Below are 27,628 nucleotides of genomic sequence, written 5' to 3'. Positions count from 1 at the left end.
AGTTTAAGCTAACACAAACCATTAAGTTAACAGAAACTGAAACAGATGGCAGCACAAGTAATGTCTTCTTTCAGAAGATATAGTGGAGATTTCTTATAGGAGAAATAGACTGTTTCTGAAATAAAGGTGGTTTTGGTCTACTTGTGAGTTTTGGCTTTGTTTTCATGGAATGGTTTAATTGGAATAATATACTGCTTCTGTATATTTCAATTCTTTTATAACCTCTGTTAATAACAGAGGCAAGTAATGAAATAAAGGAGTGACTAAAATAGTACCATACAATAGCATGAGATTAAAAAGCAAACACTAGTTTAAAGAAGGCTTACAAGAGCTACAGTAACTACCACAGATAATTTGTCAATAAACAAACATAAGAACGGTGCACCAGAAATGAAATCTAATCCAACAGTCAACTGAACTTGCACTGAAAAAAGAAATATATTTATGGCATAGAAGTCAAGACAAACATTGCAATGTTTGTTTATTGTATCTTACCTTTTACTAAAGCTTTTAGAATGACTGTGTCTAGCTCTTCTGAACCATCTTGCTCAAAGTTGTGCAGAGTTAGAAGATTCTGGTGTGAAATAATGTTCTGAATCTATTTAGACTCAAAACAAAAGTAATTTTACACATTGTCCTTTGGATGTATATTAGTGCCCAAATGCCCAGTGGAGATCACCCATACAGTATTTCCCAAAGATATATGTTGTAATTGTAAAGCTGAGGTTTGGCAAGAAGGCAAACATTATTAGTTTCTGATGTATAAAGAACTCCTAAGGCAAGGAGGGAGTTGCTGCCTTTTCCAAGTGACCCACCAGGATAGGAGGAACAGAACATGGATATCCTGAGAACCAGAGCAGTGCTTTAATCAAAAGATCCTTCCTTAACTTACATTCTTATTTGACTCAAAGTCATGTTATAGGAAGCATACCACTAGTTTCATTTTACCTCATCCTGCTTTGACATTTAAGTTTTGTTCTCTGAGTTGTTTATTTAAAAGCATAGTCTCTAACTCTTCTCTGAGTAGAAGTCCTCAAATATTGATATATATACAGTACTCTTTCCTTCTCCTTCTCTATTTATTGAGTTTTCTTTCTTGCAGTGCAGCTGCACTGAGACTTTGTGAGCCTCTGGCAATATTGCTTCTGGATGCCTTTCATCCCCTTTTGTGATCTGGTAAAGTTCTTCCTAATGGAATTAGTATGTGGAACTTTTAAAGCTGAGGATTAAAGCAAGGAATGTAAAGGACAAGTAGTGGGCTAGGTCAGGTGGACTTGGTTTATCTCAGAGGCACCCAATGCTCTTCAGTCTTCACACAAGGATGATCTCAAAGTGGGTATTTGTTTCTAAAAGGCTTATGCAAGTGTACCCCAAGACAAAGAGTAATGAGGATCTCTGAATCTGCTTTGTCTTTCTGTTTTAAGAACAATAATTCTTAAAGACCAAGTAACTGACAATAGATAAGATCATTTCTAAGCACGCTTCATTCTACTTAATTTATTCATGCTTATCCACAACTAGGTTTCCATTTAACAGCTGTAGATCATGAATTAGGTCTCTTCTGTTGCAGCTGCACAAGCTCCACAGCTGTGGATATAAATAATGCTCCTTGTCCTACAAGAAGGACTGTCGGGTTCCTGGATGCTGGCTGTTGCTTGAGGAAGTAATTGAGGAAGGACAGAGCCCTAAGTGTTCAGCTGAATTACTGGGGCAACAAAGTAGCTTGCAGGATCAAATGACCACTTGATTTTTAATGCTAGAGAAGCATTCTATGACACCAGTGTCAAAGCACTGGAGTTCCCAAAACTTCTGAGCAGCTTCTTGCCAAACCTGTACTGAAGGGGCTACCAAAGCTACAGGTGTTAGGAGACAGCTTTGTGATCATGATGACTTATCAAACATACAAACTCACTGTCACTGTCCACTGGAGAATGTCCTTCCACGAGAAGCTCTCTGCCGGGAATTTCTCCTTAAATTGCTTTTCAACAGCTTCTGGCATGAGAAGCTGTGGGTCATTCATGAATGCAGCTAAGATGTCAGCTGTACCTCCAGACCCTGCTAAGATAAGCCAGGGAGCAGAATTTTCCAACCCACTGCAAATTCTCTGTAGTTTAAAATAGGAAATTTTTAGAATTCATAAGTGGAAAGAAAATGTTATTCAAAAGAAGGGCTTCTAGCAAACCAGGAATAAATGTGTCTCTAAGTCAGATTCACTATGGAATCAGTCCAGACTCCTCTAAGCTATTAAGATTTTTTGAATTCTGCTGCAGGTCATCCATGTATAGGCCTCTGATTATGCTGCTTTTCATGACACATCTGCTGAGTAGCTAAGCAACCTGATTTGGACAAGCAATGCATAAAATTTTTTTTGACCCTGACATTTTTTTTTCCCCTTAAGTCTCTGTTTCAGCATAGTCAAGTGCAAGAGTAGCCCTATGCAGAAATTATCAGCAGGCTTTTTTGTATAAGCCTTTTTTTCCTGTCTGCTAAACCTGGCAATATGTTCTGAAAACCAGGAATTTGCCTGTGGGAATACAACATTGGACTACAGGAAAAAAAAACCAAAACCACTGAATCATTGCAACTACAAGAGTTAAAGGCTACTAATTCTATTACTTGTGCAATTAGAATGAGTCAGGCAGGTTGTTGAGAGAGGAAAGCAGAGGCCACAGCATGATAATTGCAAAAATGTCTATTTGCTGCCAGTCTGTTTCTTCCTCTGGAGTTATACAAGACTGCATTGATTGAATTGTGTTGCAGGGGCTTTTTTTCTTCAGTTTAGGTATTGAGGTTTTTTAAAATTGTTCTCTGCTGTGTATTATCCATTTTAAGATATCCATTTTTGAAACTGATATTCTAAAAAAGTGCAGCCAGTTATCCATTCCCAGCACATGTCAGTTTAGAGCAGCTCCAGCCAGTGACATTTTGTCTTCCAGTCACACTGTTCTGTAAAACTTTGTAGAGAGGATTTACATGTCATAACATGGGATTTTTCTAAACCAAAGATATAGAAAACACTACAATATTTAGCTTCTTATGGAAGAAAGCAAGCAAGCTCATGAGGTGATATAATCTTTGTTTAAACACTGAGATTTCTAATATGAGTATGTGTTTTAGTCCAGCTGACAAAAGTTATGACAAGATAGGAGAAACTGAAACTAGAAGGCATCCTCAGAAAGGAGTCATTATACTGAAAGATGTTATCAGGTTGCATGTCACAGTCTCATCACTTGGAAACTTTAAATTATAGCTAAATTATGTCTCTCTAAAGGATTTCTAGACTGAGAGTATTATAAAAAAGAAAAGTAAAATAGAATAAAAATCAAAAACTATCTCCTTGTTAGCAGGCTCTTTGAGGAAAAGAATCAAAACTGATCCTTTGCTGAAGAAGATTTGGGATCATTACCCATTTTGATCATTTTGATCATCAAATGATCATTTGGGATCATTACAACACTCCCACATTCAATCCTACGATGTACTTTTGCTCATTGGAACCAGGACACTCCCATTTTAAATAGCATGTCCTGCAAACCTGGTCTTGTGCTTCCTCTGAGCTCTGTGACAGACAGTTGTGTCATTGTTGTGAAGAGCACTGCAAGATTCCTCTCCTTTTTTGTGGATGTTCTCAAGTAATAACACAGTATTTCTCTTTCCCTAGATCTGGAGCTGGTTTCTGTGGGTTTGTTTTGGATTTGGATTCTTTCTTTCCACTGGACAAGCTGGCAATGGAAGTTTTAATGATCAACTTCTGCCTATTCAAAAGGAAATATTTCTCCTCAAAAAATACTGGCAAATTTAGTATTAACAGAACTCAGTTCTTAACGGTGTATAGATGTGAATTTTGACTTTATGTAAGGTGCCAATGGATGTGTTTGTCATCCAGCCAAATTTTCCATTAATTACTTGGCACCAGTAAATTTATTTTTCTAAAGCTGGAAACATCTTCTTACCTCAAGTGTGCCTGGTCCTCCATTTACCAGCAAGCAAAGCACAGGGATCTCGATGCTACCTGTTCCTGTGAAATAGATGGTTTAATTTTTAAAAAAAAAATTAAAAAGTAATAGCTTCCATTGAAAATATTTCTCCTTTTATGAGAAGATGGCTCTTTTGGTCTCTATGTGAACCCTGCAGAAGGCAGGCAATTGCAGAAAGATGTGCAAAGGAAGAGAATAACACTGTGACCCAGCAGATGGGGTCCTGACCTAGGATTCAGGACAAAGGCACCTTTGCTTTGGAAATTTTGTGTGAACCCAGGCAAGCAGTCCAGGCTGTTCTGACCTCAGCTGCAAAATATGGATGTTGGCACTTCTGTGTGTCATGCCACTGCTGGCTTTTGAAGTTATTTACTGCAGAGTTGTCAGGTTGGGGAGAAATGGAGATGCATTAGGGTGCAGCACAAGGCTGGTGGGTTTCCAGGGAGGCATCTACCAGTGTTTATAGTAAGACAAAGTTAGAGGTGAAAAGCTCTCAGTTTGTCCTGCGTGTTATGCATGTGCCTAGCGTGTGCTGGAAGGGGGACTGGAATCCAGGACAAAAGCCTTAAGAAAGGAGGATTTAAAAATATGAAGAGTCTGGCTGTGAAGACTGGGCAGGATGAGTCAGATGCAAGTTGATAGGAACCATATATTTATTACTCTGCTTAAACAGCTTAAAGTTTCATTTGCACAGCCTGGTGATGTGTGGTGATTAATAACAACACAGTCTGATACTTTAAAAAGAAATGCTAATGAAATATTTAACATGCCATGGTATCAGGGGAAGAAATGAAGTCAGGATCCCTGTCCTAAGCCATTCTCCCACAGGGGCCCACATAGTTTTGGATGGCTTTTACTTTAAATGCTGAGCTCTGTAATGCAAAGGTGACATAGATTGGCCTGAAGGAACTCAGTCGAAACAGTAATACAAGATGAATGCCTCTTTCAGCTGGAAGATAAAAGACATTTGGTTCAAATAATTTTTTGATGTTTCCCTTTGTAGATCTCCCAAAACTCAATATGGATCTCTGCTTGCTATTTGTTGTATCTCTTTTGGGATGACTACAGAGATAAGGTTGGACTGAGCTGTAGTCAGGATATGGTTGGCAAGAAACTTAATTTATTTTATTGAATGGCATAATATTGTTACACCTCTCTAATGTGGTGCTCTTTGAAGAGTGACCTCTGTGCCTACAGGTTCCTCAAGGTATGATTAAGGCTACAAATATTCTTCATTTACCATAGATTTGGATAAAATTTAGCCAGAGGAGAAGTCAGGTGGATTCTGACTTTACACTGTGAATCTGGGAAGTCCTCAATTGCAAAGAATATTCAGTGTATAAAGAATTTCCTCTAAAAGTCTTCTACGTGCTTTTTTTTTTTTTTAATAGGGAAATTCTGCATGACCTTATTAAAGTATTTTACTTCAGTATAGCCACATAGCTTTGCTCAGCTTGTTTATAAATGAGCTTAAATGAATTACATGGGTTTTGTTTATAGAAGATAACACTGAATTCAGTATGTTCCAGCAAAATATTTGTCATATGAATCAGCATTCTTTGTCAGAATTATGTTCCCCTGAGATTTGTTCAGTCAGATTTGGTTTGTGAGCAGAAAGAGGCTGCTTTGTAACTCTCAGCACTGCAATCTCAGGCTACCCTTACAGCCTGCCTGCCGCTGTTCCTGTCTGAGACACCAGGTAAGGCCTCTTCAGGTGCACCGGTGCTCTCAGGTACCTCTGTGCCTCCACCCCATGGGCTGTGTAAGTGGATATTCCACTGATGCACACAGCTGTGAGCAAGTGAGCTCTGCCTCCCGTTTCAGCTGAACTAGCACTGCATGTATGACAAAAACAAAGCAAAGGTAAAAGTACTGGAAAGGAGTGTATTATTTCTTTCCACAAATAGCAGTAGGAGACCTGCCCAATACTCAGTTCTTATTATAAAAAAAAAGGTCACAGAGATTCAGATGGACGTTAGATGCTACGGCGTTTACCCTGGATAAGATTTTATCCTGAAATAAAAAGGGCTTAAAATATTTCAGAGGGCTCTGGAACAAGTCTTTTCTTCCAGTGTGGGAAAGAAAATGTGTGAGAGGGGATAAAAGTATGCAACAATGACTATCAATCTCTTAGAACCACTGGTAAAGGCACTTGAAGCTGGATTTATTTTCCATATGTTGTCTTTTAAGGCAATTTGAGCTGTTCTTTGAAGATCAGCTTTGAGCTACATTTAAGGAGATGCAACAAAAGTCCAGATTTTTGGTTCAAAGAGCAGTTTCCTCAGCTTCAGAAGTTACCGTCGTTCAGCCTCTTACACGATGACGAATGTGTTGACTTGGTCTTGCCTACATTGGCCACTGTCTGATTTGGGAGCTGGAGTTCCCTTTGATAAGGCCAGGGGCAGCTGTGCTGTCAGTGTTGTTCACACTGGGTGCCTCCAGAGACCCTGCTTACCCCCATATCCCGTGCGCTGCTCCGAGATGTACTTTTCCAAGGTGAAGAGGAGCTTGGTGGTTCCATCCGGCTCGTCTGGTGTGGTGTGGTCCACCAGAATAAAATGGGAGTGGTTGTGATCCAGGGAATAGGGTGGGCCTTGGATGTTGTCGTCTGAGTGGTAGTGTACAAGACTTTCACTCTAGAGAGAGGAGGGGAGATGTCAGTGCTCTCTGCAAAGCCCAGCCTGTGTTTTAATATCCTTCCTGTCCATTTCTGTGCTGTCTGCACCCTGACACCACCTGTGAGACACTCGCATAGACCCTCAAAAAAGGGTGAAGATGGAAAATTGTTCCTTCTGAAAGCAGCCAGATTTGGCAGGACTGATAGCTGGGGTCCCTGAAGTTTGCTTCTTGGCCTCTGCAAAATATAGTGATATCAGTCATCACCTCTGGAATGCAGGTTTTGGAATTGTTTATTGAGACCATGAGACCTGATAATAGTGTTTGGAGATGTGATTCCTCAGCTGGTTTAAAGAGGGGCAAACTATTAATTTCAGTAGTGTTTTGTCCATGTTTAGACCTGTGAATGAGTTAGCTTAGTCCATGTCCCTGTCAATTTATACACAGCCTTACTTAATTGACAGAGTTGTATAAAATCTGATGGTTATTCTCAGTTTGGAAATTTCATTCTAAAAGAGAGAGTGGCAGACAGATTTTAGAAAGGGGAATCCTCTTTTATTTTGGGTGCGTAGTGTGATACCTTTAAATTATTTATTAATGTCTGGGTTTTTGCATAACCTCATCTTCTAGGTAAAACAGAACCCCTCCTACAGACTTTTGTCTCAGTATTGCACTACACATGGGCTTCTATACGTACACTTTTTCAAACTTTCTTTCTTAATACAGCTTTCTTTCTCTCTGTTGCCCATCCACTTTGATACATCATTTCAGGCTGTAAATGTCTGATTATTCTTTTTAATTTTCATAATCATTGTCCTCTTGTAAGCAGGTAGATTAACACTCTGTTTAAAATTTGCATTTCCTTCTCTAATGCCTCTTTTCCAGTTCCTGCAGTGTTGCTGGGCCAAGCTCAGACTGTCAACTTGGCAGCTGCCACTGTGTATTGTATTTTCCTCACACAAAAAAGCAGTAAACTTGCATGTTTCTTACAAATGGTGAGTGCCACAAATTTCTTTCACTTTCTTCTCTCTGTCTCTCATTCCTTGGGGAAAGCTTCTTGACATCATTAATTTCCTTCAGATTTTGCTTTGACTCAGGATGTGCCTCTATTCTGCTGCCATGTAATATTAAGCCTTCTCACCAAAGATCTGGCCTTTGATTAGGACCCGGAGGCACAACAACCAATTTAAAAAGGCCTTTGGGAATTTTTGTCTTTATTCTCTGAAAATGTGGAAGTGATCTTTCAATGATGTTTAAAGCATACCATTAACACAGAAGAGATGGGTGGGATCCATTGATTTCAGGGCTTGTTTTTCTCCTTGCTAGTGTGGGTTGTTAGCTCTATTTTATACAACAAGCTGCTTGTGTTAGTGCCAAGTATAAAGAGAGTTGGGTTTAGATCAACATCCCTATCTGTAGTTCCTTTATCTTAAAGTTACTGACTGAAATCCAAAATATCTTTGGGTGGAAGCTGTGCCAGAAGTCATAGGGTCAGGAATGCTCTCTGCAAAACATCCCTTGACAAAGAATTTGGGCTTTAGTTGAGGGGGAGAAAATAAAAAAGAGTGCACTTGTTTTGTAGCTGTTGATAGGGAAAGATCCAGATGCATTTTGATCACTTAGCCTAGAAGGGAGGTGAAATAGTTTGCATTTACAAACTTTCCTAAACACAACAAACCAAATTCTTTCCCTTTTGGCCGGGTTGCTGCACAAATAGGTTAAAGTCTTCCAGCTAAAGAGTCCCACCTGGCAGAGCACACAGGTAGCTGTAATTGGCAAAAAACCAACAACAACAAAAAAAAACCCGCAAAAAACAAACCAAAACAACAAAAAAAATGCCACAAAATGACAACAACAAAAAAACCAAACCCAAACAAAACAAAATAACCCAAACAAACAAAAAAGACCAATGACAATAATTTGTCAATGACAATGACAATAAATTGCTGGTATGATCTGCCAGGCTCTCAGCTTCTAGCTGATACTTCCAGGCCTATGTGAGAGAACAACTGGGTGTGAATTCAAAGGGCTGTCCCTGTCATTTGTTCCTTAGCTTCAGCAGGGAAGTAAAATAGTACAGAGAAACTGTCATTCATTGTCATTAAACACCGATTTTATTGTTATAATATTCTGCTTAGCTTGGACTGTATATCCAGTGACAGGAAGGGAATGCTATATTTTTTTTTGGTCTCCACATCTATGTCTATTCAGCCGCAACACTTTCAGCAACAGTTTTGTTGGGTGAGGTTTTTTTATTTGCTGGTGCATCGTTTTTGTTTTCTTCCCAAGAACTTTGATCCCCTTGACCCAATTTGAGAACTCCCTAGAACTCCCCATATCTAGGTGAAGTCCTGCATAGCTGGTATTTCTGACCTGTTGTATTGAGCAAGTTTTTTGTATTAAATACCAATTCAGTAGCAACTTGAAGCCACTTAAAGGAAAATTTGTCCTGGAATATTTATGTCTGGTGTCCCATCATATAAAATATGATTTTTGCAGTATTTATGTACTAGCTAGGAGTAAGTGCTTCTGCAGTAAGTGGACGAGGGAGAAATCCATGAAAAGTCCCGTATTCCAGGATATTTTCTTGACATTCAGCCCTGTGCTGCTCTCTGGGTTAATGTCTAATGCTGCCACCCGCTGGGCATGGAGGACACAGACTCATCCAACAATCCTTGAGCTCTGTTTCTGTTTCCTCCCAAAACACAGCTATAATAAACCCCACTTCTTTTTGTTTCTTTGTTTAAAGTTCTGTGAAAGCTGTTGTGCCAGCTGCTTACAAATTTTGTAAGGGTGCGGCTTATATGCGGACAATAGAATAAGAGAAAAATACCTTCGTGTTATCCAGAATTTCACTGTGCTGGATTTTCCTGAGTGAAGTTATTCCTATGGCAACCACGCTTAGTGTGGATGAGGTACTAGCCAGGGCAAGATCTCGGACTGCTTGCACTAAGTATCTTGTTACTCCTACACGCAATGCACTGGTGAAAATCCAGGCACCTGAAATTGTTTTTAAAAAGCAGTTAGGTAATTTCTTTGTATTGCAATGTGTTTGTATGTAAGTAACATTACTTGCAGTACTGGATTTAAGGGGTTTTTTTAACATTGATAATGTGAAGACAGGTCTTGATGGACTATAACTTTTAGAACTAAAAAACATGCCAAGTACATAAGACTTTAATAAGGAAAACAAGAAGAAATTATGAGCTCTAGCAAACACTCCTCACATATCACATGATGCAACATTGCCATCTTTACTGTGATATTAATGTGCTGTTTCCACTCTGGAGTTACTTGCTGTCTACATATGAGCAGAAACATCCCTGTTCCGGGAGGGTCTGAGTGTTTTACAAGGAAGAGGAAAGGGACAGAGTCAGGGAAGCTGTTGACTTGAACGGAGGCTTAAACAGTCCTGTGCAATCACATCTTAGCAGAAGAGCTCAGGCATAACCTGCCTAAGCTAGAGTTTTCTCCTGTTCTTGTGGATGCGTGGAGGGTGAATTCTTCAGGATAATAGAATTTACAGCAGTCTTGTTACAGTGACAAGGAGCCCTAGGTAAACAGCAAGCTGGCCTTTTTCAAATATGTAACATAAAGAAACTCTTGATGGTGCCCAGTCTGAAGTACAGAAGGCAGATGGAGATATTCTCTATCTGTGTGGCACAAAAGTACCAAGAACAGCTCTGGTACTGGGCTGTCTCATTACAAAACGCAAAACTGGTACAATCTTGTCTGGAACAGTGAAGTTAAACCAAGAGTTTACTGTGAAATTATATTCTCACTGTATTTTCTAGGTGAGAAGGCAAAAATTCTTACTTTTGACCTAAATTCATTCTTGTTGAAATCAAATTGCCCTGCTCTCCTCAGAATTATTTTGTTATGGCACAAAAGAGGGGCAATTGTATCTGGTCTCATTTTGATGCTATCTTCCTAGTGTCACCTCTGAGGGAATAATGTCAGGTAATTTTACATGACCAAAATGGTTACCTAGAGTAATTTGCTTTGAAAGAATTTATTTCTGCTGCTATAATACAATTGCTTTCATTTGCAGAGGTATTTACATGTAGGTCACATTCAGCAAAGTCTTGAATTTTCAAAAATAATCGTGTGAGCAGTCCCACTGTCATTACCAGATCACTGGGGGCTAGGGGTGGGAATCCATCAGGAATACAAATTCCTTCTTTAAAGACTAAAGCACTCACCTGTGCTTTCAGCTGCCTTTATAAATCCTTTCTTTAAGGTGTCCCGTAGCCAAGGCTTCATCTGAAAATTTTCTTCTCCCCCTACTAAAGAGATAACCAAATTGGGAGCAGGTAGCTTCCATTTGTTGAGCATAACTTCAAATATAATTCCAGGGTGAATGGTACTCTGGACCTTCATAAACTTCAACACAAGAAAAACCCAATGAATAACAGCAGGACAGAAAGATACAGTAGTCTGTTCATGGTAAATGCAGAGGGAAATTATCATCAACTTGGATATATAAAAAAAAAATTATTTGAGCAAGATTTAAGAGATAACTAAATACTTGAATTAATTTAATTCAGACTTGTGTATAATTGCCATCTCACTAATTGGGTCAGCTCCATGGGTTAGTTCTGTGTTGCAGACTGACAAATCATGCTCTCCCTTAGAGCTTCCTCTTGATCTACCTTCAGTTTCATGGCAGCCTAGCAAAGCCAACAAATTTTGTGGTGTTTCTTGTTTCTGCAAAGGCTGAAATATTTACCTGATTTCACATCTGTTTTTCAAGGACACATTAGGTGAATCTAGTGCTTCTTCCAGTTCTGTATATATTTTGGTTTTCTGCTTAAGACTTTATGATGAAACAAAACCTTGAGGCAAATTTTAGGAATCCCTAGGAATTCCTTCTGCTCTAGTACTAACTTGTGCATGGGACTACTGAGGAGGTGAGTTAGTCCATATATACATCCCTCTCTGCATATCAGCAGAACAGGGAGAGAACTTTAATGAAGACCTTGAAACAGCTCAAAAATATGTTTAAAATGTGAAAATCCATAGTGATTCATTTTTGGTGGGTTAAACCAGGGAGAGGATACAAAATTAAGGAAGCAGGGCACATAGCTGATTTTTCTTTCAAAGGGAAAAGTGATCACCTGCATTTGTATCATGTAATTGCAAATCAAGTGATCGATTTCTGAATATTAAAAGGCCATGGTTTAGACCACACTCATGTTCAGGAAGGCATGGTCCCTCCTTGGGGTATAATGTGGTGCCTCACTCTGTGGCACATTGACCCTCACTGTTTCCTGCTGAGAGTAACAGTGAACCAACAGCAATACTGTAAAAGGATTACAACTCCTCAGTGCCCATACCTGTCCATGTTTCTTCCCAGAAGCTGTGAAGTCTATTTCTCCTGTGCAGTATGGTAATTCTCTTTTAAAAGCTTCCTCTTTGTCACTGCTGCAGAGCTTGGTTTCCATTTCCTCCATTGAATCCATAAGGTGACTGAGCACCAGTGGAACAGGATGTTCACTGGGATGAAAGTTGGCAAGTGAGAAGCCATTTAAACCCAAGAGGCCACAAAATCCATTAAAATATATCTAGATGAGTTTTTAGTCAAATGTTTTCCTTTTTTTACTATCATGCCTGTAATGTTTAGCTAAAATTGGAGGTCTTTGTACCAAATGTCAGATGCTGTATACAGAAGGCAGATTCCACACCAACACTATGTAACCTAAGGTATCAAAAGGCATGAAGAAATAAGGCTTCCTGAACTCTCATTCAGCAGACAGAAAGCTGAGTTGCAAAAGTGCAAGACCCTGCAATCTCAGAGTCCAAAGGTGACTCTGATTCTACAGAAGAGGAGTTTCAGCTGCCAACTCTTTCAAGCAAGAGTGGAGCAGTGTCAGCGAGTGTGAGTCATGGTTTCTTGCTGTCACTGTGCCTCATGCTGCTCTGACCTACCTTACCTGGCATGAATGCTAAATAACCAAGTGGTGACGTTGTGTTTGTCTGGAGATGCTTTGGGAGAGGTTTACTCTGCTTCCTGCAGGAATAGGCTGTTTATTTGTGAGCACAAGTATTAGAGCAAAGGTCACACAGCAAGAGTTGCTCTTCTGCATTACATGAGACACTGGAAAGGTCTGACTGCTTTTCCTATGTTCCAGTTCGACTGAACTGACAGAATTATGATCTGAAAAATGCAGATTTGAACTTGTGTGCTTTGTTTCTATTCTTTTCAAAACAAAAGCAATGAAGTAGCTCTCTCCCCTCTGCATTCAGCTGCATGTTGAACTGCACAGTCTTTAAAAAAAATCCTCGTGACACTAAGCCAGCAATGGTAATCAACACTGCATTAATTTTTATTTTCTAGTCTGAGAGCTTTGCTGTGGGGTTGAGAGTGGTTCAAAAGAGCGAGTCTCGTGTGGGTCTATTAGGATGCTCCAGTAGAGGGAGCAAGCTCTGCAGCTGCTCCCTTGGGCTGGGAAGTCTCTGGGGAGCCTGTGTCCCGGCTGTTTCACCACAGCTGCCTCTGTATTTTCACCTCTTCTTCTCTGTTTGCTGTGAAAATATTGTTTTTTCCTACGAGTGGCCTTTTTCCCTATGACCTGCCTCTGAAGAGTGGCTATGGACCCTCTCATGATTTGTTTCCCCTGCAGCTATGTCACACTTCTGTATCCACCCCCAAACTCCTGTCAGAGATCGCTTACTTAAAGATTCTCATTCTCATTCTCCCCTGCATGCTGCTCCCTTCTGGAGAGAGCAGTGATTTCTGTGAACACCGAGATAACAGACTTCTCTGGTGAGAGTCTTACCTAAGAGAACTTCTCTTGGATCTTCAATAGTGGAAGTCACAGTAAAGCCCACCTTTTTGTCTGTGTCCACTTTTCCACAGGAGAAGCAGCTTTATCTCCTAAGAGTGTTGGAAAGAATATTCTGGGAAAAAAATAGTTCAGATAGAGTAATAATAACACATTACTTTTTACTTATTTATGTAGAAATCACTATCTGGAACTTGATGACAGAACAAAGGATTTGATTGGAAAAAAACTATTCAGGACTGAATTTCCAGGGCACTGTGGTCACTGTTCATCACTGTCCTAGATAGTACAGATTTATTTATAGCTACACACAAGCAATGAACTTTAAATACACAGCAATTTACAAAATAATCCAATGGTTAATTTGTCCTCAAGTGGTTCATTTTAAGTCCAGTTATCTGTGAATTCCCTTTTGGAATAAAGACACTAGGCTGCTGAGATTTATAGGGAACATTCTTGCATTTGGGTAATTTATTTAGTTGGGTTTTTTTTGAGAAATAGCACATTATTTTCAGTTTAGGAATTCAGTGGTAGTGAAAAACATTGTAGGAGACAAAAATAGGTAAGATGCAGCAGCTTTGTTCACAAGCTTTTATAAGGCTGGAAAGTGAGGAAAACACCTGTTCACTGGCAGTTACATCAGGAAGAACTTCTTCACTGTGTGGGTGACCGAGCATTGGAACAGATTGTCCAGAGAGGGTGTGGAGTCTCCCTCAGTGGAGATATTCAAGAACCATCTGGACACAATCCTGTGCCATGTGCTCTGGGATGACCCTGCTTGAGCAGGGAGGCTGGACCAGATGCCCCACCATGGTCCCTTGTTCTGTGATTCTGGTTTATTATGAGCATTGCAAAATCAACAGAAGAATCCTGGTGCATAAAATGTGTACATGTGGTTCCTAAGCACATCTGATGTTTCCTTACCTCCCTCTGTGAGCTGTCTCAGCTTCTGCAGTGTGACCTCTCCCTTTTAGGGGCAGAATCACCAAACATTGCGCAGATCTGCTCAGGGGCTGCACCTCGCCTTGCCACCACTTTACTCTGCAGTGCAGCGTCACCCATCAATCAGCACATGGATTGCCTTTTGTCCCTGATGTGAGCTCAGAGCAGGAGATAGTCAGCCCTGTCATTTCCTCCTGGATTGTCAACACTTCTGTTCTTAAAAAGCATGTGGGTATCTCACCCAGAGTCCTCTAACAAGCAAAGTAAGCATGTATCAACAAACTATGTGATATAATTATGGTTTTTCAGAATGTCTTTCTCCTGTGTTTAATTCAGTCTTGTTTGGCTTGGTTTTAGCTTTCACATGAGTCTCTGGTGTTTTCAGGGCCTGCTGCTCTGAGACTTGATGCTGTACTAGATTGCAAGTGTGTCAGGTCACAGTAACTGGGTCGGATCTCTGTGGTGGAAGTCATGACATACCACTGCAGCCAGCTCAGCCCTGGCCAGCTTCTGTCCCTGGAACGTCACAGAGTGTGGTTTAATTGCAAGGGTCTGGGACAAGCCTGTGCCTTGGGAAAGAACAGACAGGCTGCCAGAAAGAGGAGGAGAGTCTAGCCACTTTTTGGATGAAAACCAATGGGGAATGATATTTCATAATTTTCTCCCTTTATGTATACTGGTTTTGATTAAATTTTTTAGAAACTTCCATCATTTATTTTATCCTGTTATTTCAAGGTTTTCCTCCTGCATTATCTAAGAGAATGTCATTGTATTAAATTTAATTAAAAGATTACTTAAATGTAAGAAGTCTGAGAAAATTCAGGGGTAAGGGCAAAAAAAAACCTCACAAAAATCTTGTTTGCTGAAACACGTGCATTCATATTTTAAATTTTGTGTATACATCAAGCAATCTTACTTTAGTTCAGACTTAAGTACATATATTTCTATCTAGGCTGCTGCTACATATCTAAGTTTGTAGGTTGAATTCTGTCCTAGATGTTCCATTGACTACAAATACAAACATCTGTGGAAAGAATGTACCTCTAATGATTACCAGATTTGAAATATAACCTAGAAAACTATTTCTAACTAGTGAAGCAAGTTAAGACAATTATGAGGAAAAGACAATTGCCAGTTCCACCTACATCTGGAAATGTGAGTCAATGTCATTTACATAAGGGATGGCATGGTTAAATCATTCCAGGTGTCAGCCAGTCTCATGAATCATTATTTCTTTAACCTCATAAATGGGAGTTGTGAGAGTTGTACCACTGTATAAACTAGTGATGCTGGAGCATAGGTCCTAATGCTTCTTTATGCCTTCCTTTTGGATGGTCCAAACTTCTGATTTCAGCACTCGAAAATTCTGGGATGTAGGAAATTGTCAGGCAGCAATCACTTCAAGGGGAAGTTTTGGTGGCTCTAGGGAGCTCCAGAAGGAGAATCCTTGCACAGATTCCTTCCTAAAGGACTTAGTCAGAAAAAGTGTTGAGATCAGAATCACAGGGAAGCATTTTGATTCCTGTTCCCTTCGTTCTGGAATTTTCTCCCACCTGTCTCTGCTTCCTCTCCTCCCCCTCTGCCATGCCTTTTCTCCTACAGCTTCTCTCCTTGTATCCCCCAGCTTTCCACTGTCTCTTTCCACCCATTGTCACTGCCACCTACTCCTCTGTGAATGTGCATCTCTGCTTCCTTGTGTGGTAACACAGGACAGATTGCTCACCTCCAGAGGGGTGAGAAGAATCTGGGTCTGCTTCACCCTTCCCTTAGATTTTAACCAGGATTAGGCTGTGTCCATGAAAGGAAGAGAGGTCAAATTTGGGGCTTTTGAACACGTCTTTTGAAAAGATCCCAGTCAAGGCATGGTGTGACCTCAGTTGTTGTCTTCAAGGGCAGTGGTTCCATTAAGAGAGTAGGCGTGCAGCAGTCTCTCATGACTGAGAAGTACTAAGAATTCTCCTTCATACCTGAACGCTGATCAGCAGGCTGAGACACACCCTGACTCTGAATCACATCAGATTCCTTCACCCACTCAAGGTCTACATTTGAATATATAGGTGAAATAATTAAATATAGTAATGCAGTATTGTTGATGTTAAACCAGTCACAAAGTACCCCCTCCCCTTAGCTTCAGTGGCAGATAAGGCAAACTTAGTGATTTATAAACTCTCAAGTATGCTTTCATGTAGAGCAAAAGAGAACTACACCAGTTCCCACATCCTTACTAGTGCAGGCTGAGCTAACAATCCCAGCACAGAAGAAGCCTCAACTATTGGTCAGAAAAAAAGAGGGCTCACACTAATTGAAGTGAATTGGAGGAACCAATACCATGAATTTCACTTGGGCAGGAACAGTCAGCTTCCAACACAAGTAACGAGATCCCTTTTGCTAAACTGCAGCTCTAAAGGGAAGGATCTGAGGGTTACAGGCAGAGCAGATATGAGCAGTGCTCTGCTGCTCTTGCAGGAGAGAAATGACACCTGGAACAGCATAAACAGCCTGTGTGAAGTCACTCAGCTGTTCATCAGAGCAGCTTTATCATCTTTGGGTTTGGGTACCAGGTTTCAGGGTAATTACGGACCAGATGGAGAAGGTTGGAGCTAGAGCAATAAGAACAGCAGAGACCTTGTGCTAAAAGAGAAGGAAAGCTTGGACAAATTAGAATTGTGCTACCAAAAGCAGGGAAAAATGCAGAGAGGAAAAAAGAGAATTTACTAGTCTACCAGTGCAAAAGGATGATAGGAAAGATTTGTCGTTTGTATTTGTGGTTAGGACAGCGAGGAACAGGCTCAAGGGAAGAATGGTGTCAGGGCTGTGCAGGGGTACAGTAGTGACCACATTCTGAGAAAGACTTCCTTGGAAAGAATGAAACCCTTATTCTGCTGGGCAGGGAACAAGGAAAGCAACCAGACAGCAGCTCCTGATTGCAGTGGCATCTCTGTGTTGTGACCCAAAGAACTTGACCTTAAAGCCTAAGAGCTGGATATGCAACTGCAGCTCTGATCCTGGAGATACATGTACACTTATGTAACTTTTCCAATGGAAATGCTCCTGCTGACTTTACTGCAAGTATTCACTCCAGGAAAACTGCTTCTGTGAGTTTACTGGGCCAATGCCAGCAACAATGTAATGGGATTATTTGCTTCAAATAGTAGCTGCATTTTCATTGCTGAATTGAATTAAAACTTACTAAATATGGAGAAAAAAAGCTGATGCAGATGATCAGAATAAAGACTACCAGAGAAGTGAAGGGCACAGTAAAGACTGCAAATTTCATATTCAGTTTCAGCGTGTGTTTGAAAAGTGAATTGGATGGACTTTAACTGGTGTGCACATTTAAGTGTGAAGAAACAAAAACAGTACTTAAATCAGGGTTAAATGCAGTGGAGAAAGGGAGATATAAGAAGACATTAATTAGAATCCAGAAAGGGAAAAATATCTATAATTGTTGGCGGAATATAAAAATATAATGTGAAACAAAAAGAAGTATTTGGTATGGAAAATAAATGCATATATATCTGTGTGAGAAACTGATGTACATACATCTGGGTGCAGTTGTAAACATTATCTTAATTATATTTATGCTGCAGCTTTGGAAAATGTTTGTCAGGAATGAGCACATTGAAATTCTGATAAGAATGCATAAAACCTTTCTGCATCACAGCCTAATGACAAGGCAGAATCATCTGCTGTGATTGCCAAGGACTTGCTAAATAAAGCACAAAGAACTGGGGGTAGTAAAACACACCAGCAGAAACCATGGCCAGCTGTCCTGCACAGGGCTTTGTCCTGCCTGTAGCAAATAAATCTCTGAGAATGGCACAAATAACAAAGGGGACAAAAGAAACACGACTGTCAAGACAAGTCCAACTTGCATTGTTCTCTGCTACACTTCTCTCATGTTCAGACAGGAGGGCTAAGGAAAGCCATTAACTGCCAGAGATGAGACCTGGAGGGACGCAAAAATAACCTATGGAAAGGTTTCTCCATAGCTGGGCTAGGACAGAGACAGAGTGGCTAGTTCAGGCTGATAACCTTGGGAATGTATTCAGAAACCAGAGTTTTTATGAGTTTGCAGACACGGGGCCAGACAAGAAGTCAGGAACTTGAATTAAAATTGTGGGGGGAAGTGAAGCATGGAAGTGTCCTAGAAAAATAGAAGGGGGTTAAGTTTCCAGGTATATTTTTGTGAATTGGCCCCACTAGAAGATTTTAAAAGCATCAGGGTTGATAGTTTCCTTTCTAGAACAGCAGTTGCTAAAGAATGTTCTATCAAGTAATTCCTCTTTACCGTGTCTGTGCATAGTCAAAAATCAGAGCAACTGAATGAAGGAGGGAAAAGACTATTTAAAAATCCCCATCAACAAAAGGAAGCTATGAATAGATGTGCGGGAAGAGAGTCTTGTTACTGAAGCAGTGTAGGCCTTGTTTGAACATTTTGAGGGTATGGCTCTGGAACTGGATCCTTCCTGTAACTGCCAGGACACGAGGATGTGAAGGTAACCAACTGTTGGAAGGAGTCTTCTCATTGTTTTCCAGGAGAATGGGTAGTGCTTTGGTTTGGTAGGGTTAGCACCGAGTCTTTAACAAATGAATGTGCAAAATGCTAGTGCAAATATAGGTACTTGGTCTTTTTTGTTCCTGTCTTAATTTGCTTAACAAAGTAGAGAGAACCAGAGGCTATTTGAATAATGTACTTTTAGTGAATCTGCAGAAATTTGCATATAGATGTCAGCCAGCAAATTTCATAGAAGTGGATTTATTCTGGGGAGAAAACCTGGGAGGGTGGAGAGGTGATAAAAGGGAAATGTAGACTTGGGGGAAGTAAACAATGTAAGGAGCAGATGGATCTGATGAGAGACAACACATAGCAAGGCTGTTCGATGAAAATAAAGGAATTGGCAGGGCTTGCACAGCACTGTTGTATATGGGGTGTGGGGGAAGGTTGACACTGGCTTCAAATGCTCCTGGACCTTCCCTGCTCTGTTCCCACAGCATGGCACGTTACTTTGAAGCTGTGCCAGCACAACTCCTTGTGTGGCCTCACAGTGAATCAGACTGAGTTCACATGAAAAGAACTCATTTTTGCCAGGTCATTTTTCAGCAAAATCAGTTCACTGATGTGGTGTACAGCATGCTACACAACTCCCTGGAAATAATGGGTTGAGAAACCACAGCCATAGTTCATACTGAAAGAAAATACAAGAAATTTGAGGTGGTTCCAATTCAAAACAAGTGCTTCAGGAAGGGCAATGTGACAGACAAAGCAGACAAAAGCATAACTGAAAATTTTAGTTGAAACTGGATTATGTATGAACATGGGCAAATAAGTGCTGTTAAAAGCAAAAGACACAAAAATGCAACTGAAAAGCAAAATATTGGAAAACAAAAAGGACTGCCACTTGGGGAATGGAAAGACTTGAAATAACTTAGAGTGGTTTTATCCAGATCAGCTCGTTAGGATCTTAATATATCATACTTGTAGAATCTGCAAAAGTTCACAAATGTTTCTCCTCATGCTAACAGCTGACTTCACAAAATTGACTCCTAGCATTAAGATCATGCCAATGTTTGTAAACTATGCTAAAATAATATTTACTTCTTTTCCACTTTGTCATCTGTGTAATTTTTTTTTTCAATTTCATGCCCATAGACATGTGTTCTTTTATGGAAAAGGACAGTTTTTACAGTGGAAAAAAAACCCTTTGCTGTGTTTCCTTGTGGGGATATTTTCACGGTCTCTCGTTTACAACAGCTTGCTCAGTGCTTCAGGAAAATTTTGTGAGCTCGTAGAGGAAGTGTATTCAAAACCAAGGAGCCTTTTTGCATAAGCTGTATACAAAATATACTATGAGAATTCAAAACCTTAGGAAAATAACTTAGGTTTTTTTTTTCTCTTAAATATAACAAAGCTGCAGACACAGCTCTGAACTTAATACATTGGGCAAAAATGGTATTGGCAAAATGGTTCATCAACTGTTCTAAGTTTTTCCTTTATTAGACACAAATCTCCCTCTGTCTTTTCCATTAACTGCAGAACTGAAGCTGCATTTGGATGTGCCTGTGATTTGCAGGAAACCTTAGACCTAAGCACCTGAGTTCACTGGGCTGGGTGCACCTTTAGAAATCAGACCCACTGAATGGCCTGTTATGTATTTTTTTGATCTTTTTTTTCCCCCTAGAAATTTCAGGTTCCTGCATATAGAATGCCTGCCAGCCCTAGATTTTAAGTGTATGCCTATTGCCCACTACAAGGAAGTCTGCTCTTTTTTCTTCTGGATAGTAGTGCTGCAGCAAATCACACTCAATTTGCTCTTTGGGTGTCTGCTAAACGAAAAAAAAACCAAACAAAAACAAACAAACAAACAAAAAAAAAAATAGAAGCAAAATCCACAAGAACAAACATGTAACTTCTAGCTAATGACAGAATACAAGCTAAGAAAAAATTAAGAAGTCACTTTCTCACTTGCTTCACCTCTCATAAAACAACTAAAAACTACAACTGTATGGAATTTTGCAAAGTTAATGCAAATTAATACAATGTTATGAAGTAGCTATAGAAATGTGTAATTTCTACCATTGCTATGAATATCCTGCTTCCTATTCCACATTGACTATTATTCCGATGTTGATGAAACTAAAACATAAGTAGCTGCATAACAGTAAATATAAAACTGAAATAGGTTACATATTCATCTGGGGTGGTACTAATTACCAGATATTGTTTACTTTTGTGAAGATCTTAAAAAGCTTATTTTGAAGATAATATACTTAGTACTCTGACAATGCATGTACCTAATTCTATTGACATGAGCAGTTCCCTTGAGCTGCCCCTTGGAACAAAAAAACCCAACAAAATAAAGTTGCTGGATGATTTTCACCTTTATCATTTATTGACTTTAGTTTTCAAAATTCACTGGAAGAAGAAGCTTTCCCAGATGAAGAGTTAATGAAGAATAAATTTAGCCAAACTGTGGTTTATCTGGTTTATTTCTGGCTGTGTTTCCTGGTCTTGCCTGAATATAGAACCTTTACAGAGAGTTGACTGTTTTTTTCTCAGAAACCATCAAGTAAAGGGGGATTATTCTACCTTTATTTTCTTATCCAGAATTTAGATAATCTACTGTTCTGAATGCCACTTTACAAAATAAAAACTGCATGAAAAAATTAGAAAAGCAAATATTAGAGCAGACACAGAACCAGAAGATACCATCTGCACCCCAAGATACTGTCGGGAATTGTCTTCAAAGGCTGAGGATGAGAACAGCAAATACATGAAAGAAGAAGGCAGAGTAGCAGAAAGAAAAGCTGTTAGTGCATATTCACATCCTGAAATCGTGGGGCTGGTGGGAGGATCCAAGGAAACCACAGTGCAGAAGAGCAGTGGTCAGGTGTCTGAGACTTTGCTGTCTCAGAAAGAGCTGTGTGGTAGATGGCTGCCTAACTAAAATAGTTCTGTAGTCGGCTAATATCAGGCCAAAATAGCATGCAAGGTTCAGCTAAATACCTGAGTCCATAAAGATTATTCCTGGTACAAGCTAAAAAGTTGTCTAAGTAGTGTAGAGTGCTCTAGTGGAATGCTGCTGATATCTAATTGAATAGCAGGGCAAATACAGTAAGTTAGCTACCATTTATCTAAGGAAACCAAATTACTGAAAAAACACAGCTGAAAGTGATCATGGACCAAGGATAGCAACAACTAACTTGTGAAATTATTGACAGAAATTCTTCAAGTTTTACATATACTTCATTATTCATGGGGAAGAGAGAGTGGCAATGATTTGTGCATACTGCTATGTGGTGCTGTGTTAGGAACGGCAGCTGAGTTGCACAAGAGAGCAAGTTTTATTGTTCCCGATCTTCTTTTATAGATGGGTCTAAGAAGGTCAGGAAAGGTAAAACTCTCATTTGTTGTTAAACCAACACATCATCATCATTGGTCAGTTGGGTACACCACCCCTTGACCTTCTCTTGCAAGAAAACAACAAGATGACAAACAACACCTGCAAAGGTTGTTTTCCCTCTCCAAAGACTGTTTTGATTCCTCCTTGTGATTTCCCAGGCCACACTTTTCAGGACAGTCTGAGAAAGTTATGTGACTTGGTTTCACGCAGGCTGAAGCTAATGCCTGAAGCCTAAAATCTCTTATCTGACCATTGTCAGTTCCCAGTTCCCATGCTGCTGATGATTACTGAAAAATTATAAAGAGGAAAGAAAATGTGGACTAAGTGATGATCCCCTTCTTGGGTGAATCACAAGCATCTCTTAACATACACAGAATATTTTGTGATCCTACCTGCTGGCTGTCCTCTGCAACAGGCATGGCCATCCATCCACAGGGCTGGGGATGCACTGAGGTGGCTTTTATTTGCTGCTGCTCCCTTCTCCTGTTTGGGAAGATCAAGATGTTCCCCGTTTACTTCTCACACTGGTCCCTATGACAATGAACGTAAACATTGCTAGTGCAGAATGGTATCAACAGCTCGTTGGAATGGAAATAAGCTCTGTGAAATGGATGGAGATGCAAATAATTTTCAATTCTCTCCAGCAGTAGAGGAGCATAGAGGTATCAGAAGCAAACAAGCAGGAGTGGGCTTAACTGTGAATGTATTTGCTGAATTACCTTTCCAAATTTTTGCAATAACTTGGATGTTGCGTAAATGCATCAGTAAGTAATCCTTCATTCCCTTTGAGAAAAGTCATGTGCTTTCCCAAGCTACAGAAATCTTTAACAAATTTCCCAAAGTGCAGGTTTGTAGTCAAGGTGCTCTCTTAATGAATTAGGTTTCCACAGCAACTGTCCACTTATCCTCACTGGCAGATTCAAATTTTGGTGCACAGCATCTCAGTCTTAAAAGTGAATTTGTTTAAGGATTTGTTCTGTATTTAGAGTATAAAATTGCATCACAATGCATAGGTAACTTGCCTGTGGGCTTTTATTGATATATAACAGACCACATTTGGTATAAATTACTGCAGCTCAGTTGACTGCTGTGAATAAAAGCTACTTTGAAGAAATCAAAGATATGCCCAACTCTTTCATAATTACAGTAATGTGTTCCTTCAAATGTTTTTGTCTGTCACTATTAAAATAAGTGGTATGATTTCTGTCTGTTTGTACTGGGGCTTTGGGTTTTCTTGTATGAGCTGATATATGCTCTGATATTCTAATATTCTCTGTCCTTAGAATAGATTTTGCTATTTTCATAGGCTTTAAATTCACCTTTCTTCTGCAAGTGTGCATTCCTTTGTGCTTTTGTTTTCAAAACGTTTGGAAAATGTATCTCTGATATATGCCTTTGATTAGACTATAAAATTACATAAACCAGTGAGATATCCAAACTCTATCTGTTCAAGAGAACAGAAGATTTTGGTTCTCACACAATGACCTATGTAATAATTCTGAATTGCTTAAAATTTTCCTTTGTACATCTATATGTCAGTATTTTTTAACTATCCATGTTTCTGTTAATGTTTATATTTCTAGGAATATGATTGTGTTAAATTCCACATTTCCACAACAGTCATAAAAAGTCTTTGATCTTTATTACAGCAGTGACAGTTGCTTGAAGTATAAAACCCTGAAATGAAGCAGGACTTCAACCAAGAAATGTTCTCAGAAAGTGTTGAAGTTAGTGGCTATTTTTGTCCAGGCTTGAGTAATGGTTTGTCAGAAAGCAGGAGGTGCTGGGACTGTGAAAGTCACAGCACAAGCAGAAGTTTCCCTCCTATTCAGACGTGAGTGGTTTGCTCAGTTAAATCTACAGTTAATGAGCAATACTGGGTCTGAAGCTGAACTGTATCAGATCCTAATTAAGACCATCTCAGTCCTTCCTGGGCTATTTCTCTGCAAGTGTCTCTTTTAAAATCCTGCATGTTTTTATCTTTCTAAGCACTATTTAAACACCAGGATTCTGTCAGGTTAGCTTTTATTTGCATGTTCTCCCTTTTGCTCACAGCAGGTGTGTTTGTTATTAACCCATTCCCTAGATAGTTCCATTAACTTTTCTGGAGAATCTTTGTATCTTTTCTGGGAGAATCTGACCCATTAACACACCTGTACATCTATTTCCCTTCCTGGTAGCCTTCCAGCCTTAATGCCAATCTGCTAAGAGGGAAATAATGCTTATGTATGAAGATTTGTGATTGATTATTTTCTTACAGATGCCTGAGATTAAAAATTTTGTATGCTGCTAAATGCACCTGCAAATTGATAACATTGTTTATTCAGCTCTTTCCACTGCCTTGCTCACCCTGCCAGTGTATGTGAAATGAATTATTACTAACATTCCTCTAGCTTATGGGGTGGAACTTTCACTGGAATATTCATTGCATTGAAGTGTCTTCTAACATAAAATTTGAGATTTTGCATCCTCAGCAGATGCTTTCATTTCTCCCCCTCTGATTATTCAAACCAGACACTGATGTGGTGATGGGCTGTATTTGGGGGGGTTTGTGTGCAATGGCTGGTCTGTAACTTAAAAAATCAGGGTTTTCAGTGACACTGAAGTGTTTTACTATGTAGCTGATAAGCCAGGTGGTGTCCCTTGCCAAGTCTGCTCACGTGGGGAAGTTTCACCAAGAGCAAATGCAAGAAAGAATCTCTGTATGACATACAGCATCAGCCAAAGCATTCATTCAAGTTTGTGTTTCCATTCAAACTGCGATGTCTTGATTAAGAATTCCAGTGTTCTTCATTCCCTCTGCATGCCAGAACTTTTGTGCAGTGTTCCAAACCGTCCCTACCTTTATAATGACTGTTCCTACTTCCCTTCTCCCCCAGCAAATCCAAGTGCTTAACCTGCAACCACATTTATCATCACGGCTACAAAGGGGGACGGTGCTATTATCCCATTTACAAACTGACAGCCTGATGGACACAGATTAAAACAATGACACACCAGAAGGCACACAGGAAGTCCGTGGGAGAACTGGGTGCTCAACTCTGGTCATTCAAGTCCGAGGTTAGAGGCTGGAACTTTCTTCTTTGATGGGGGACTGAAAATACTTTCTTAAATTCAATGTAGTCACAGGAATTTGATCCTCTCTTTGCCAGCTTCCTATTATTCAAATATGGATAATGTATCAAGTTAGTCCAACTATTCTTCCTTTTTTTGTAATGTGAAAAATATTTTAATTTAATTTTAAATGTATTTAGTAGGAGGAATTACAAGCGTTAGTAAAATCTTTATGTCTATTACGAGAAATAGCTGCCAAAGAAAACGAGGCAAAACAACTGTAGCCTTTTAAGCCAGACCAGATAAACTTGACACTTTAGCCACTAGAGGGACCTCCAGGAATAGAATATATAAAAACAGACTACACAAAAACATTTGAAGTATTAGGTGCCTTTAAAGAAAAACAAAAAAGCTTCGCAGACCGAAGCGTTAGCTTATCATGAGGTCTGAAATAATAGCAAACATGACTAATTATATTTTAAATTTTTATCAAGATAAAGCAACTTTTCTGCTGGTAGAATATGACTTTGGTGCGTTTTTTCCTCTTCACTGACTCAGTGAGGTTAGCGCACCTGCTTTGAAGAGGCCTGTCATTTACCACCAAGGTTATGGATTGTTCTTTTGGGCAGTACAAAGCAAATGCAGTTATTCTCATTCCAGAGTTTCTGAGAAGAGTGTGATTTGGATGTGGTGCAGACAGCCTATAATCAGTAACCTCATTTTCCCACTGAGTGGTACTTCAGCAGAGCCCTCAAGTGATGTCAAATTTTAACAGCAGTTTAATAGCTCAATTAACATCTGTTAGTGCCTTGCCATGCACGCAAATGGTCTCTAAAAAGTAGTTATGCTACGCCTGGGTCACTGGGTTTGTAATTAGCCATCAATCAGGGAGATGATGAGGGTGCTCTAATGTTCCCTTTTTCACTTCCTCAAAAATACAAAGGGAGCTGAGGTGTTCATGCACAAAATTTTGGGTCTCCGCAAGCTCAGCAAGCTTCAGCTTTTAACATTTGCACCATAAAACACACAATCCTGCTGGGCAACTGTTCTTTTGAGACACTGGAGATGAAGACACTGAGATAAGAATTGCAGTTAACCCAATTAGAAAAAGGTCATGCATGTCTCAAGAATTTGGCATTAAATTGCAATTATGGTTAAAAGAATTTTTGCGAGACTTTAAATTACATTGCATTGTTTAGCTTTACCTATTAGAATGGTCCTAGTGAAATGAAAATTCTTATTTTGTGAGATGAAAGCAACCTGAAATTCCAGTTTGGCAGAGTTGATTGTTGCACAGGTCTCCTGTGGTCTACCCACTGAGTTTTATAGTTTCCAATTTGTTTGCCTTGAGAGGTTACTTGTGTAAGAAAAGGTGTAGTGGGAGGGGAGGAGACATTGCTAATACTTTTTCTATTACTCTTTGTTGTGTGGTTGGGGTTTTTTTTAGGTATTAGAAAGCTTCTTTATGTATTATTGTTTGAAAAACCTTTGATTCTCCCACAGAGGTAGCGTTAAATTCCTTGCATTGCACAAGTATTACCTCCCACTGAAGTTTTCCCGTGAACTACCTGCAATTAAAGGACACTCAACCACAGGCTTAACTGTCAGGCTGACGATGTTTGACATCAAAAGTGGGTTGCCAAGTGGGTCCTGCTGAAGAAGAATGATTATCTGTCCCATGCCATTCCTTACACGTGAAGTAGGATATTATATGTTACAGATTAACGCCGTCACAGGCAGGAAGTGTTCCTGGACCAGGAAGAGATTTGGCGATAGCTGGTGATTTCTTTCTCAGCCACTAAGAGTGAAATGCTTCCTAAAATACCAGAACACCCTTTCATTAAGAATAGTCCTCTCCATCAGCAACCATGGGGCAAAAATTTGGGGAGTATTTCAGAATTTCAGTTAATTTATTTGGCGCTTACTCAGCGATGTTATTTGGTACTGATTTTAACCTAACAAAGAGAAGGTTTGTGGCTAATGTGAGGAGGAGAATTTGCTTTTGATGCAAGAAAATGATGTAACAATCTCTTCATTTGGAGAATGCTGTTAGTCACTCTGCCCTCAGACATGCTGGCCTGTGTGAATGTGCACTTTGAATCCTGTGTGGCATCGTGTGAGCGAGCAAACGCCCGCTGAGTCTCATGTGCTCCTGAAACTGAAATACTACATCTGACATAATGATGAAAATGAATGTTGTAGGACGTTGTCAGCCTCTTTACTTTTGTCTTTTGGAGAATCCTAAAAGAATCCTTCTCAGTTACAAAAATTGCTGGAAAATTAACTACATTAAAGAGCTCAGGAGGACAGGACACCACGGGCAGCTGCTGAAACAGACTGGAGAGGTTAC

The 27,628-nt window shown here is 39.7% G+C and overlaps 1 protein-coding gene across 1 annotated transcript in view; it reads right to left on the bottom strand.

The window, feature by feature from the left end:
• Positions 1 to 12,046, bottom strand: part of TRPM5 (transient receptor potential cation channel subfamily M member 5) — a 35,241-nt gene extending 23,195 nt beyond the window's left edge. The window contains exons 1-7 of the mRNA XM_005522332.2: positions 11,930 to 12,046; positions 10,796 to 10,976; positions 9,427 to 9,593; positions 6,433 to 6,613; positions 3,954 to 4,018; positions 1,913 to 2,104; positions 496 to 598 (exon numbers count right to left, since the gene is read on the bottom strand). Coding sequence (XP_005522389.2) covers positions 496 to 598; positions 1,913 to 2,104; positions 3,954 to 4,018; positions 6,433 to 6,613; positions 9,427 to 9,593; positions 10,796 to 10,976; positions 11,930 to 12,046 — 1,006 coding nt within the window. The remainder of the gene's footprint in view (positions 1 to 495; positions 599 to 1,912; positions 2,105 to 3,953; positions 4,019 to 6,432; positions 6,614 to 9,426; positions 9,594 to 10,795; positions 10,977 to 11,929) is intronic.
• Between the last annotated feature and the right edge of the window lie 15,582 nt (positions 12,047 to 27,628).

This window comes from Pseudopodoces humilis, chromosome 7 (assembly GCF_049639895.1).
Source record: "Pseudopodoces humilis isolate 2021_Gansu_Grassland_sample_001 chromosome 7, ASM4963989v1, whole genome shotgun sequence".
Taxonomy (NCBI): domain Eukaryota; kingdom Metazoa; phylum Chordata; class Aves; order Passeriformes; family Paridae; genus Pseudopodoces; species Pseudopodoces humilis.
Note: the sequence above shows the minus strand (reverse complement) of the source record. Positions and strands in the feature narration are given on the sequence as shown.